The sequence below is a fragment of the Emys orbicularis genome, chromosome 4 (genome assembly GCF_028017835.1).
Source record: "Emys orbicularis isolate rEmyOrb1 chromosome 4, rEmyOrb1.hap1, whole genome shotgun sequence".
NCBI classification, from domain to species: domain Eukaryota; kingdom Metazoa; phylum Chordata; order Testudines; family Emydidae; genus Emys; species Emys orbicularis.
The window spans coordinates 107,184,110-107,197,989 of NC_088686.1; the positions used below are offsets into that span (position 1 = coordinate 107,184,110).

A 13,880-nucleotide genomic window follows, 5' to 3' on the forward strand; every position below is an offset into this window, starting at 1 on the left:
GGAATAAGGGGATCATGGAAAGAGGCTGAGATGCACCAATCGTGAAGGGAGGGCAAAGGACAGGTTTGCAACGAACAGCCAATCAGCACAAGGAAGAGAATGTCAAAAGTGACAACTTGTAGCAGGCAGTCTGATGACATCAGTGTCCATCGGTCTCTGCTGAGGCTGCTTCCCTGTCTGCTCCTAAAGGCTGGGAGTCATCTCTGGTCCTGGGCTTGGTTCAGGAGTTTCATAAAGGATTAAGACCATGTCATTCAATTGGCAACAGAAGCTGACTGGCAGCCAATGGAGGGATTGGAGCACTGAGCTGATGTGGTCATAGTGACATAAACCACAGAAGAGGTGGAGAGTTCTCTTCTATCAGCTGGAACATATACAGTGTTAGATTGAATGTTAGGTGCAGTGAATTACAGTGATCCAGTCTGGAGATGAGAAGTAGATGGAACTATTTGGCTAAGTCCTTGTCTGGGCGGAAAGTGTGAAATTTCTGAGCAAACTGGTGATTCCTATTCAAACTCGATCACAGGTTTTTAACACAGAGTTTGCTTGTGTGTTTAAATTTTGTTATTTTTTCAGATGTTTTGTTTGTCTAGTAGCTAAACTCAGTTTCTCTCTATCCAGTGTTTTCCTTTAGGAGCTAGAGAGAAGAGTGCTCTGGGCCCAAAGGAAGAATATCTTTGAGGTCCTCCACGCAGCCCAGAGAATGCTCATCTGAAGTTCTACCCCACCTGCTATAGTGGAGTCCCTCGGGGCTGGAAGGATGGGAGCATTCAGTGGGTGATGGAGAACCATAGAAAAGAGGATTTAGTTGGGGTGGGGGAGTGCAGAGAGTAAATTTGTTAATTCATTACCCTGCTCTGTGTTTTCAGGAGTTTGGAATTTGCTGCGGATGCTGTCAACAGCCAGTCATTATGCATTGTGGGGTGTCTGTGTTCATGCACATAAATCAGGGGTTAGTCAGCACTGCGATGCTGTAGCATTTTATATTTTTGCACAAGAATTCCCAATGCACCAAACAATTTTTAAGTTGACACGTGTTTGAAATTCTAATGCTATAACATTGTATGTCTCAATCATTGTGTCTTTGTAAATCTGAGTGGTGGGTGTTTGAGGCCAGGCCAAGCAGAGACCAACGAGTCTCCCCTCAGCTGCTGTTGGGCTGGTATACGAGTGGCACAGCTTGCAGAAAAATGGAAACAATTCTCTTTGGAATATTTTGCTTAGTACTTCATCCATTTTTGAACCGAAATTATGAATTTTTGCAACTAACTCCAGTGAGTGGCTTGGCAGGTGACAGTATCTGCTTCACAGAGTTTAAGGCCACAAGAGATCATTAGCTCATCTAGTCTGCCTTCCTGCACATTGCAGGCCTTTACATTTCCCCTAAATTCCCCTGTGTTGAGCTCAGTGAGTCTGAATTATCAAAATGCTCGTGGAAGGATGAGCAGGGGCAGTGTGGAACTTCACTGGGAGAAGACTCATTGCACGACTGCAGCTGCTTTGCCAGTGCCTGTGCTAAAACAGTGCAGAGGGATGTGATGGTGGAAAATATGTGATTGTATTTCCTCTGAGCAGGTTAAACACCAGAGGTGATGGGATCCCTTGTGCGCTGCTGTACACAAGTTTGTGTGTGGCTGTGCAGTTACAGGTATGTTACGGAGTTGTGCTGTTGCTGCCAAGGCCAATGGCCTGTACAGACAGTCTCAACTGTGCTCCACAGGGACAATCCCACTGGAGATGCTCAGGTTCAGACTCCAGGGCATTGGAGCAGAGTGTTCTCAACAGCTAGAACTCAGCTGTAGAATTGCTTCGGAGAGGGGATCAGACTGAGCCCTGGCATGGCCAGGGTCTGAGCAAAATGCAAGATCACTTCTTCGCTAAAGCCCTTGTCAGAAACAACACCAGGGTCAGCATGAATTGGAGATGGTTTAATAAGGAAACTGGGTTGGTGTGACACAGAGTGCCCTTGGCAAAGGGTCCCCTGTTCTTTGCAAACAGCTCTCACCTCAGACCAGACAAACTCAATACAAAAAACACATCTTACAGGATATTTATTCGTCGAGTATAATATGTAACGTATCTACAGAAAGTGTGTTGTCTACCCTTGCCACATCCCATAACAATCAATGGAAAACCATCACAGACCATGGCAAATGATCAAAACCACTAGGAGGTGAAAAGGAACATCACAGCAGGCGGGGGATCATCGTGGCTATGAATATAACAAATGATGATTTTCAGTATAACAGAGTGTAGGCAAAGGCACTCTGTATTTACTAAGGAAAGTCTTTGAGGAGTTCAGGGAGCTGTTCTGAACATTTGGATCCTGGTTCTTATGGAACCAGCTAGTTCTGCAACTGACTGATCTTTGTGGGGAAAACCTAGTTCATTAGATAGGACAGGTAACTATTGAGAAGTGTAGACCGAGGTTCACGCTTTAGGATTTTGTTTTGCATTACAACCAGTTGTTTCCATCACCTTCTCTCTTTCCTGAATAAATTTTTATTCTTTCTTAAATAAACCTCTTTTTGTTTTTATGGTAAGTGTTCACAAGTGCTATGTGGCTTACAGGAGCAGTGGTTAAGGTAACTCTGATAAACTGGGGTAAATTACATCTTTGGGTGCAGAGATTTTGGTACTTCTGTGAGTAGCCAGAGTCAGGGGCTTGGTATCACAGGAGAATGAATCAGGGATTCAGTGATTAGGATGCCCCTCTTTTCAGCCTGGAAGGCAAAGCTGGGGCTGGCATAAGCCCAGAGGAGAGTGCTTGAGTGAGTGAAGGGCTGCTGATGCTAGGGAGCTGACACCCAGGTACTACTAGTCAGACTCCCTCTGGCTGTAGGCAGGGGGTAACGAGGTGACTCTCAGTCCCCAAGAAACATCAGAGTGGAGCAGAGAGAAAAAAAAATCTTCTCCTCCTCTCCACCATCTCTCACTTTGTCAAGCACTTTACACAGAGGACACCTGTAAATGCACAGAGGAGGACAAAGTTACTTACAGCAGTCTCTGCAGTTTGCAGTTCGGGTGTTTCAGTCCCTCGCACAGCCGCCGCACTCCGGCATCTCCCAGTTTATTACCACCCAGGTTGAGCTCTGTCAGGCTCTGACTGGTTCTGAGAACAGCGCCGAGATCCCCACAGCAAGCGCCTGTGAGACGACATTTCCACAAGCTGCAGGAGAGAGAAACACAGAGAAGGGGGATCACAGTTTGAAGGGGGCGCGTCACAGTTGTTCTGACAGGTGGCCCCGCCCACCAGCCCCTTTCCCTGACCAATCCACATGCTCCACCGACTCTCCCAAACCTCACCTTATTGCAAGGGGAAACCAGTGTTGGGTGGGACTTCCTGCCTAATCCCCACCTCTTGAACTTGACTCTTGACCAATCAGGACTGTGAATGACTCAGACACCCCAATCCTTACACCTCTGCCATTGACCAATAAGGATGAAGGTTCTCGGTAAAACTTCATCACTAAGCACTGCCCCTCACCCTTTCCACTGACCAACCAGAATTTAAGGGGAAGCCATCTGGCTATCCTAAGTCCCACCTACCCAGCTCTCAGCCAATCAGATTGGACTTGGCACTGATCAGCCCCAGAATGGTGTGACCCAATCAGACCAGGACCATTGCTGCAGGGAGGCTGTAGGTGGAACCCTCTCCCCAGGCAGCTGGGCCAGGCTCAGAGCAGGTGGAGCTGGGAGATCCTTCCCCTCCGTGCCCCCAGCTCTAGCTCTGCTGCTGCCCTGCAGGACGCAGCCATCTCCTGTCTCTGCCCCCAGCTCTGAGCCTCAGGCCTGGGGTGGGGAGGCAACTGTGACCCCGGCCCAGCACTGGCAGCATCACACCCACCTTCCACTGAGACCAGGGATCAAAGGTTGGGGGGATTGGAAGACAAAGAGGAGAACAGCCCCACAACCAGGGGGATTTCCAAAGTTTGGGGAAGAAGAGCCCCTGAGAGGAGGGCGACCATGTGACCCTGTTGGCAGGGCCTGTTCCAGAAACTCTGGTGGGGTTATTACAACAGACATTTTCTACTGGATTTTGCATCCACCCTGCAGAGTCGAGGCTCCTGGGGGAGCTGCCAGCCAGCAGAGTGTAGAACTATGGCAGCAGCCTGGCTATGACCATGTGCATCTCAGTGACCAGCCCTCAGCATGGTTGTCACATACTGCCACTCAGCCATCCGCCCTCTCTCCATTGCAACTGTCACCTGCACGGCCTCCTCCATCACTACAGTTGACTTCAAAATATGGTCACTCCGCCAAATGGGGAGGGAAGTCCTAATGTTTGAGAGAGAAAAAGAGTCCTGAATTTGTATTAGGGAGAGAAGCCCCCACTCCCTGGGGGACCCCCAAGGTCTGTCATGGTTGGTAGAGCCCCTGAAATATTTTGGAGAGAGGAAGAGAGGCACCCCCAATAGGATGAGAGAATCTATGTTTTCATTGAAGAGAAGAAGAAATAAATTCATGGGTGTATGTGGGAAAATATGGAGATAAACCCTAGCCTGGGGAGGTAGGGAGAGGGTGTTCTTTATGAAGCAACAGTGAAGAGCTCCACAAGATTTAACGGTAAGAAAGGAGGGAAGAGAAATGAGAAGTTGAGGAGAAAAAGGACCCAAAGTGTGGAGAAGACACATGACGGTAAAGAAGGACCCAACTGGGATAAAAAAAGAGGGACACCCCGCAAATGAGTAGTGGTTTTGGGGGTGAGCTTTGGGAAGGAGGTAGCTGTGCCAACAGTAGCAGAGTTTATTCTTCACCCTCAGCGCTGATTAGGGTCCATTCTGGAGGCAGAGTTTCTCTTTGGGAATTTGGTGCTGGGCTCAATCTCTGGAAGAGGAGCCTCTGCTGTTTGACCCTCTCATTCCAAAACAGATGAATAAATGTAAATATGACAAGTTTCACTTAGAGTTTACCCAGACTCCCTGTCACCGATTTCTCCTCTGATCTGAAAGGTGCTGGACACCTGCCACCACTTGGCTGAGGGTAACGCTGGTGTCAGAACAGGACACTGGTGCTAGAAGAAGGAGCAACGCTACACACAGAGAATCCCTGCCCTGAGGATTCTACAATCTAAATAGACCAGACAGGTAAAAGGTAGGGAAAGGAAATATTATTATTGTCATTTTTCAAATGGACAATTGAGACCCATAAGAGATTGAATGACTTACCCAAGGTCACACAGAGAGTTTGAGTTTTGATCCAGCAATTTAATTACACGACCATCCTTTCTCTTGCATAGAGCTGTGCTTAGTCCCTGATGTTTCTCAGTTTCAGAAGGGCCCCCATATTTTTTAACCAACATAACCTTTTTCCCCCGCGCCCAATAATTAAGGCTCTTAAGGAAGAGATACCTACCAATCAGGTATTGAACATTAGGGCCTGAGCTACTAATGAGGCTTCTCACTGTGATACCTATTGTGATTTGCTAAAGTGTGTAGGAAAAAATTGAAAAGATCTAACTACTGACCAGACCAGACCCAAGCAAACATTTGAAGAGCTGTTGGAAGGGAAAACAAAAATTCAAAATGGGTTCCCTAGATGTGAGGGAACTCCAGTATGTGTGAGTGTGGGGACAATGGAGGGAAGGTTGGACTGACTCAGATGTTTTTGAAATGTCAGGTGCCATTTGCAGTGTTTTAGAAATTTGCCATACATTTAAGGGCAAAATTGTGTTCTATCAAAATTACAAGAGCATTCATTGTTTTCATTTGGAATTCTGAACTAGGATGGCTTGCTAATATGTCATATTGTGATGTACTGTAAAGAGATGGGGATACATCAAAACCACATGACCCCAAAATAGATTTGATTATTTCCCAGCAGATGCATACACAGTCCAAAAGCAACATCAACTCAGTGGGAGACAGGAATGTTCGCAAAGGCATTAGCAGCTCCATGATTAAGTTTACATGTAGATTTACAATTGAAGCAGGACTGAAAACCTGTTATTTTCACTAGATTACCAGCCCAGCCCTTACTGGGCACTAAGGGGTAACCCATCAGCTAGAAAAACTTCATTGCTGCCATGTTAGGCACATAACTGGCAGAAATACCAGGGTGGACGTAGATGTCGGAAGTGACGTGTTTTTTCTCTAATGATTAAACGTTATTGATTATCCAATCTGAGAAAAAATTGAAAATCACAAAAATGGCAACAACTCAAAAAAGTTTTGATTTTCACCAAAAGTGGCAGAAATCTTCTAATATGATTGATAATGCAGCTATTTACTCAAAATAGTACTGTTTTTGAAAGTTTGGGAAATACTTAGACCCAGGTGATATATTCTATGCATGTTCCCATACTTTTTTCGTTTCGTTAAAGCAAAAGTCTGTAATCATACAACAATGTGAACTTGTACCATGAAATACAAAATAATAAATAATAATAATAATAATTGTCATCATTTGTAGACTGGACTGATTTGAGAACAATTTTTTCCCAGTCATGTGCGGAATTAATCTTGTTATGTGCACCAATATGGAGGTGATGTGTGACTAATCACCTCCATACTGGTGCATAGAACAAAATTAAAGGGGTGGGGCCGAAGGGTTTGGAGTGTAGGAGCAGGCTCAGGGTAGGGCAGAGGGTTGGGGTGTGGTGGGATCAGGGCTCTGGCTGGGGGTGAGGGCTCTGGGGTGGGGTGGGGATGAGGGCTTTGGAGTGTGGAAGGGGGCTCAGGGCTTGGCAGAGATTTGGGTTAGGTCAGCTGCTCATCTGCTGCAATACTGCATAAGAAGAGATGTGGTTTCTCAGGTAGCCATCACCCATTCCAGTTAAGGTTTTATAGATGAAAAGGGGACCTCTACATTTTACATAAAATCAGTAGGAAGCCAGTGCAAACAATACAACACAAATGTGTCGATGTTCCACTTTATAAATAGGCAAGTACAGTCTATCCTAGCTGAACTTTCTGAATTGTCTTGTATGATCCCAAACAGAGCACACATTGCCGTTCTGGTGCAAGGCTCTCCAGCCGCCCTGCCTCTTCCTTCTAGCACCCTTGGATCCCTGTGCCGCCGGAGCAGAGCTCTGTGGCCGGCAGCAGAGGAGCGGACATTGACCTCCACTGGTCTGGCAAATTCCGTGGTTTGGGACCGGTCAGGTCCCGAGGATGCTTCCCAAAGAGGTACAACCTGTAGCATAAAAACCAAAATCTCCCCAGCACAGTCCAAACAATCCATTTGTCCCAACTGTCGAACACCAAGTATTGGTATAGAGTCTCTCCCCACACCTCATCCCAGGCCCTTTAGCTGGGTTGGTTTTTTGCCTTGTTTCTTTCCGAGGTGTGGCTCCAGGTCTTGCCTGGAGACATCGGTGGGCTCACCCCACCAACCTTCCTCAGCCATCAGCCCTCTCTGGTTGCAGCTTTCCAGCTCAGAGAGCCAGCAGACCTCTCCCTTTGCTGCTGTTCATCTCCAGCCCTTGCCAGCCATGGCTCTCTAGCCTAGGGAAGTTTGCAGATGACCCACCCCGCAACTGCCTTTATCTTTCACCAGCCTGCTCTGGCTCCACTGCTCAACAAGGAAATGCTCACCATTCCGTCCATCAGAGACAACCCCTTCCTGAAGCTCACAGCCCAGTTCTGCTCTGCCTCTGGCTCCCTCTCTGGATTCTGGACTCCTCCCTCTCTGGATTCTGAACTCTCATTAAAAACTTCCAGGGGCAGTCCTGCCCTCCTCATTACACCAAACTAGACATAACCAGCTATGAACCCATAAAACAGAAAGATATATATATGGGTCAAATCTCTTGATTCCCCAAAGAAGTCCAATTCACATATTTTCATCCCAAATTGTAGTTTCACATTTCTCTCCCGTATAAATCAAACATACCATAGATAATTTGTTCCTTCAATGTGTCTTTCACCCTGAATTAGAAGCTCTACATTTGTACACCATAAGAATATTTATATACATACACATAAATATATAAAATCTATGTTATTCCTCTCATGTCATGCCTTGTGTTCTACTATAAGCCCTGAAAGATGTGAAATGAAAGGTATTAGATGTAACCAAAGAATGTACAGACTAGGAACTATAAGGGATTTTTGTTTTCTTTCTAAATGATTGCTGCACTATAGAAGTAGTATGAACAAAGGACAAAGGAATTTTGAAAGAGATAAGCACCTTATCAGGGTATAACTTTGGAACATTAAAAGAAATTCCTTAAAGAGAAAGTAATTTCAGTTGAGAGTTTGAGATAATAATGAACTTCAGTCTTTGAAATGAATTAAATATAAGATCCCTTTGACTAAGAAAAGGTTCTGGGAGATTTGTTATACATTGACACCACCTACTGGAGATCCACACTTGCCATTCTCTCTGAACACAGACAGCTCAATTGTCCAACAGAAAATCAGAGAATAGCCCTGGCCAATGAGTTCTGCAATCAGGGTATATAAGACTGAGGTCACTGTGAGAGACCCCAGAGTTGCTAAATCCATTGAAGAAGCTGCAGGACTAAGAAGCCCCACAGACCAACTCTCCCCGTCCTAGGGCTACCAGGACTGAGAAGAAGAAGCAGTGAAGTTTAATTTCAGAGATTATATTTATTTATTTATTTATTTAAAGAAAACAGTGATATATATATATATATGATATACACAATTAGATATAGATATAGATATAGATAAACTGAATGTTATCGTGCTGCATGTACACTCTTTTTAGTAAGCCCTCAATTAACCATATTATGGATTTTTACTAAATAATGTTATCTGCATGTTTCTCCTTTTTAAAACCAAGTATACTGGCCAAAGAAGAACCTCAAAATAAAGCTTCAAGATTTTGAGATTTTAATCCTGTCCCTTTCACACTTTAAATACACTTTAAATAGCACTAGCAGGCATCGTATTAGTAAACGTGCCTTAAGACAATTGAAAGCTTATTCGTGGGATAAATGTGTTAGTGGGAATAAAGAATTGGTAACTAATGATTATAAGTAGATGTAATAAGAAACGGTGATTTGTTTTGCTCCCTGATATAGTTGCTGGACCTCAGTGCTGGTCTATGTTAACCACTTGCAAGACTGCAAGACTGCATGTGTTCTTTGTGTTCAGTACATGCCTAGAGTATTTGTGTATCTATACCTGACTGATGAAGTATATATACATAAGTGGCTCAGGGAGAATTAATAAACTGTTGGTCAGTTAAGAGCCCCATGTGTCCTGATCTGAGAAATACTGTCCAAGGTAAAAGCTGACCTGAAAAGCATCTAGCATTAAAATTAGTGTGCTAATGCTCCCTGGACTCCAAAAAAAAAAAAAAAAAAAAAAAAAAGAGGCTCTCCTATTTAAATTCATTGCCAACATTGGCTACAACACTTATCAACTTGGCTAATCTATTTGTCAGATTTCAGCTCTAAAATCAAATTGGCCCCATGGGAAATTTGTCAAATAACCCCACATTGACACTTACAGCTGTGGGTTATGCTTGGCATTTTTAATGTCATAATGTGTGGCATTGGGCCAATGTTCTTTGTATAGAATCCCACCATGTGCAGCAATTTCATCTCTATTATTATTAATTATTATTAATTATTATTATTATTAAGTAAATTGGAATGGGCTTCTTCTCCCCCAGTGCCTGGGCTGCAGGGGGTTGTGGCGAGAGACTGAGCCTGAGGGAATGGGAAATTGAAACAAAGTGTGCTCATGGTTGGTGGTACTGCCCATCACCCGTTCCAGGGGAATCAGGCACTGCTGTGTTGGGGCTCTCATGATATTCTAGTTTTTTAGGTTTTAGATAACGTGGTCTCACGTCATTCTTTCCAACACCCCTGATGTACACTATATGTTGTACCAATATGGTTCTATAATGGGGACACCAGGGATTTTTCCTTTGGCCGTCCGTCTACAATTACCTTGTCATGCTGCTGGAAGGTTCGTCATTTTTTGTTTCTCGTCTGACCTTCTCAAAGGTTGTTTTGGAAATGCGTCATATTGGAACCAAACTCATCTTTGCATCTCCCTGATTTCACTACTAATAGATGCCCTTGAAAGCACAAGAAGCTCCTTTCTGGGCCTTTCTTCCTCATGTATAAGTACTTTTGCAAAGTCATAATTATTTTCTGACATATAGGCAGTATTGCCAATTACAGACGTTCACAAGTCATGAGTCAGGCCCCCAAAATCATGATCAAAATTCATGCTTTTGTGTTTCTTTTTCTTAGCCTTCTAGTTCCTGAGCGTGTAAGTTACACATGGTTCACATTTTTAATCTTTTCTCCACAACCTTGAGGGCCTAGAAACATAATTATAAATAAACATTTAAGCTGAAATTCTCAAATATTCATGACTCCAGGAGCTGAGGTGGAATAAAAACCCCACTAAGTATTATAAACCTCGCAATAAAATAGCAAGAATTAGCAACACTAGGAGGTTCTTTGCATAGTGGATTCTGTAATATGGCTTACAGCTCTTCAATTTCATGAACACGTTATGGTCAGAAATGAGTAGAGCTAGAATACACCACCAGACACAACAGCCAGCATTTGTCTCTCCATGGGCAGAGTTGTGTCATGTTTTACTCAGTCCTTTCAAAGCAAATGTCCATTAGGAGAACCCCCACCCATAACCAAGCAGCTGCAATTTTAGGATCAGTTAATCTCAAAGCACTTCAGTACCAATGCCCCATGACAACATTTTTTAAAATTCCTAAAGCTTTTCTCTTGTCTGTAATCCCAGTGCCACCCTCTAGTGCCCTCAAGCAGCATTCTGAGTAGAACACTCAATTGCGACAAGTTAAGGCTGAATTTGCTGAGACCCAGCTCTGTGGTCTTGGTTTCTTCCCTGAATGAGGGCTTCTGGCGGCTGTAGTCCAAAGCAAAGCCCAAGAGATACTCTGATTATTAAGTAGGTCTGCCTTAAAAACCTTAACCATTGAACAGAGAGATGATATTGTTGGGGTTTGTAAGGGTTAAGTAAAGACCTGGGTAACCATTACCATGGTAATAGGGTAGTATGGCACTAGCAAGCACTATCCCTTGCTTGACAGATAAAGTTTGCTACCTGTGTCCCCCCCCCCCTTTTGCTGGTTAAGGATAGATAAGTGTTGCAGCTGCATAAGAAATGTTGCTGTCTAAAGAATATCCTTTGTGTGAAGTAGTGTTATCGCTCCTCTCCCTTCTTTTTCCCAGCTACATAAACGTGTTCAGGGCCATGTGGTCTTGGTTCCCCCCCTGTAAGCTGCTGCTTAAGGGGATTTGGAACTATAAGTATTGTAACAGCACCTGCACAATATGCATAATACTGTAAACAGGAAACAGGGGCAGGTATAATTATATTCAGTACATAGTTATTAATATTCATTATATAGGTGTTCATATTACTAAATAAGGGTTTGGGGGGTATTAGATAAAAGCATGCAATGTAGCTAACCACGTTGCTTACTCGACAACTGGGTCAAGGGGAACAAGTACTGCAATAAATGAGTCTGTTTACTCAGATCCACTTCTGGGTTCTTCCTGCTCCTTCTTTCCATCTCTAACATCTGGCATCACGAACAGGATCCCAGGGTAGAGTCGTGCCTGATCACCATGTCTCGCCATGGATTCAATGAGTAAGTTGGATGGGCCCTTTACGGCAAAACCGGTGAAAGAGTTTATTAATAGCGAGGTCCTTATGCTGCTCCCCCGGGAGGATGTCAGGATTGGCAGGCCATCCAGGTGTTCCCAGGATAAAAAAAGGCCTAGGCTCTAATGAAAAGCAAAGCAGTGTAAAGGTGGTTCCTCTGCCTCTCCAGACGGTTCAGGCAGCAGAATCTCTTCTGCAGGTTCCTTGGTGAGCAGCCCGTGCTTGGTGGAGCAGGGGCGCGCTAGTTCTGCTTCCCTCTGAATTCCACCCTGCACTGGGCTTCAATCCTCCCTTTCAAGAAGCCACCCCTCTCCAGGTGCAATAGGTTTTACAGGTGTGCCAGGTTGGGGCTGAATAGGCCCAAAGGAGCTCTTTAACCTCTTCCTGACTAGGGTGGGAATCTGTCCCAGCACATACCCCACCTCTCAAGACGGAAGTCAGGATCCCCCAATCCAATCCAATTTTCCCACCAGTCCCAGTCAGGGCTGACTCAGCCCTCTGGAGCCCCAGGGTAGAGCATGCTTGCTGAAGAGTTAGAGGTAGAGCACTCTCAGTGAAGAAGGGACCTTTGGAGATTGTAGCTGCAAAGCTGAAATAAGTTTCCACTGAGCATCAGCACTGAGATTTTTCAAATGCTTATAACTTTGAAAATTGGGGCAGATTTTCATTAGAACAGAAATAGGCACATCCCTGGCCCAAATGCTCCCCCCTGCCAATTTCAAGTTCCTGCTCTAAAGCATGGGGATGATAGAGTTTCTCACTGAAAAGTTCACCAGAATTACTTGGGGGAAACAGTGTGTTTCCCTAGCCTATGGATGAAAATGGATGAACCATAAGGCTGAAATTTCACAAAAATATCCAGCTTGAAGCAGACACCCAGCATGGAAAATTTAAGCCAGTATGGTTAAGGTTAGCAAAGTTATAAGCAACAGAAAACAGGATCTACTGATGAAAGTGTCAGGCTATCATAATAGGAGGTAGCACTTCCAGCTTCACTTCAAATATATGTTCTCTACAAGACAAAACGTAGCTTTTGATATTAGAAAATATAAAACCGATCAAAGGCATGATACATCCATTGTACATCCTAATAGAGGTTGGATAGTGCATTCGTAGCTCTTGTAATGTAGTATTTTAAAGAAAGAGAAAGATACATCATGATACAAGAAGAAAAATTAAAAAGCTGTCTGGTGAATTCTAGTCCTGGGTGACATATTCAGTGCTTTCTAACTTGTCAATAACCATGCTGTGCTATCTTGGGTGCATATTTTTGAAGCACAACTTCTGTGTGAGATGAACGTGCTGCGACATTAATTGCTTCCCACAAGGAGTGTATGTACGCCTCCTTTTCATATTGTACTGTTTTGTCCCTTACTAATAAGCTAAGCTAAACGTGGTTATATGGTCTCTTAAATACTTTTAATATTGAACCACAAGTGTTGCCAAGCAATTGGCTAGACTTCAATGAATATTGTTAGACTGACACAAGTCACTCTCCCTGTGGGGGAGATAAGTACCACATTCAGATGGCAGCAGATCCTTTTTTAAGCAACAGTGGCTGATACGAGCTCCTCTCTCTGATGCTTCACAAAATCAGTTGGTTTTCCATTCCCTTCCAGACTAAATTCAAAGTCCTCGTGGATCATGAAGAGCAACAGCAACTTTAGGTGTTGGTGCTCCTGGCGGTGAGGAGGTGGATTTTTTTCTTTTAATTCATTTCTTCAATCATGTTTGTTAGTTTTTTAGACAGAGTTTGCTTGTTAGTTTAAATGTTGTTATTTTTTCAGTTGTTTTGTTTGATTAGTAGCTAAACTCAGTTTCTCTCTATCCTTTTTTCCTATAGGAGCTAGAGATATGAGTGTTCTGGGCCCAAAGGAAGGATATTCCTGGGGGTTCTCCATGCAGTCCATAGACTCATTGCACAACTGCAGCTGCTTTGTAAGTGCTTGTGCTAAAACAGTGCAGAGGGATGTGGTGGTGGAAAATATATCATTGTATTTCCTCTGAGCAGGATAAACAGCAAAGGTGATGTACGCACATTTGTGTGCGGCTGTGCAGAGTTGTGCTGTTGATGCCAAGGCCAACGGCCTGTAGCAGACAGTCTCAACTGTGCTCCACAGGGACAATCTCACTGGAGATGCCTAGATTCAGACTCTTGGGCATTAGAGCAGAGTGGTTATCAAGAGCCAGAACTCAGCTGTAGAAGGCCTTCTGAGAGGGGATCAGTGGGAGCCCTGGCCTGGCCATGGTCAAAGCAAAATGCAAGATCACCTATGTAAAGCCTTTGCCAGGAAGAACACCAGG

At 44.2% G+C, this 13,880-nt stretch overlaps 1 protein-coding gene across 1 annotated transcript in view; it reads right to left on the bottom strand.

Annotated features, from left to right (window-relative positions):
* The window catches only part of LOC135877391 (NACHT, LRR and PYD domains-containing protein 3-like), a 184,214-nt gene that overhangs the window by 136,809 nt on the left and 33,525 nt on the right, over positions 1-13,880 (bottom strand). Inside the window, exon 6 of the mRNA XM_065402819.1 lies at positions 2,999-3,169. Coding sequence (XP_065258891.1) covers positions 2,999-3,169 — 171 coding nt within the window. The remainder of the gene's footprint in view (positions 1-2,998; positions 3,170-13,880) is intronic.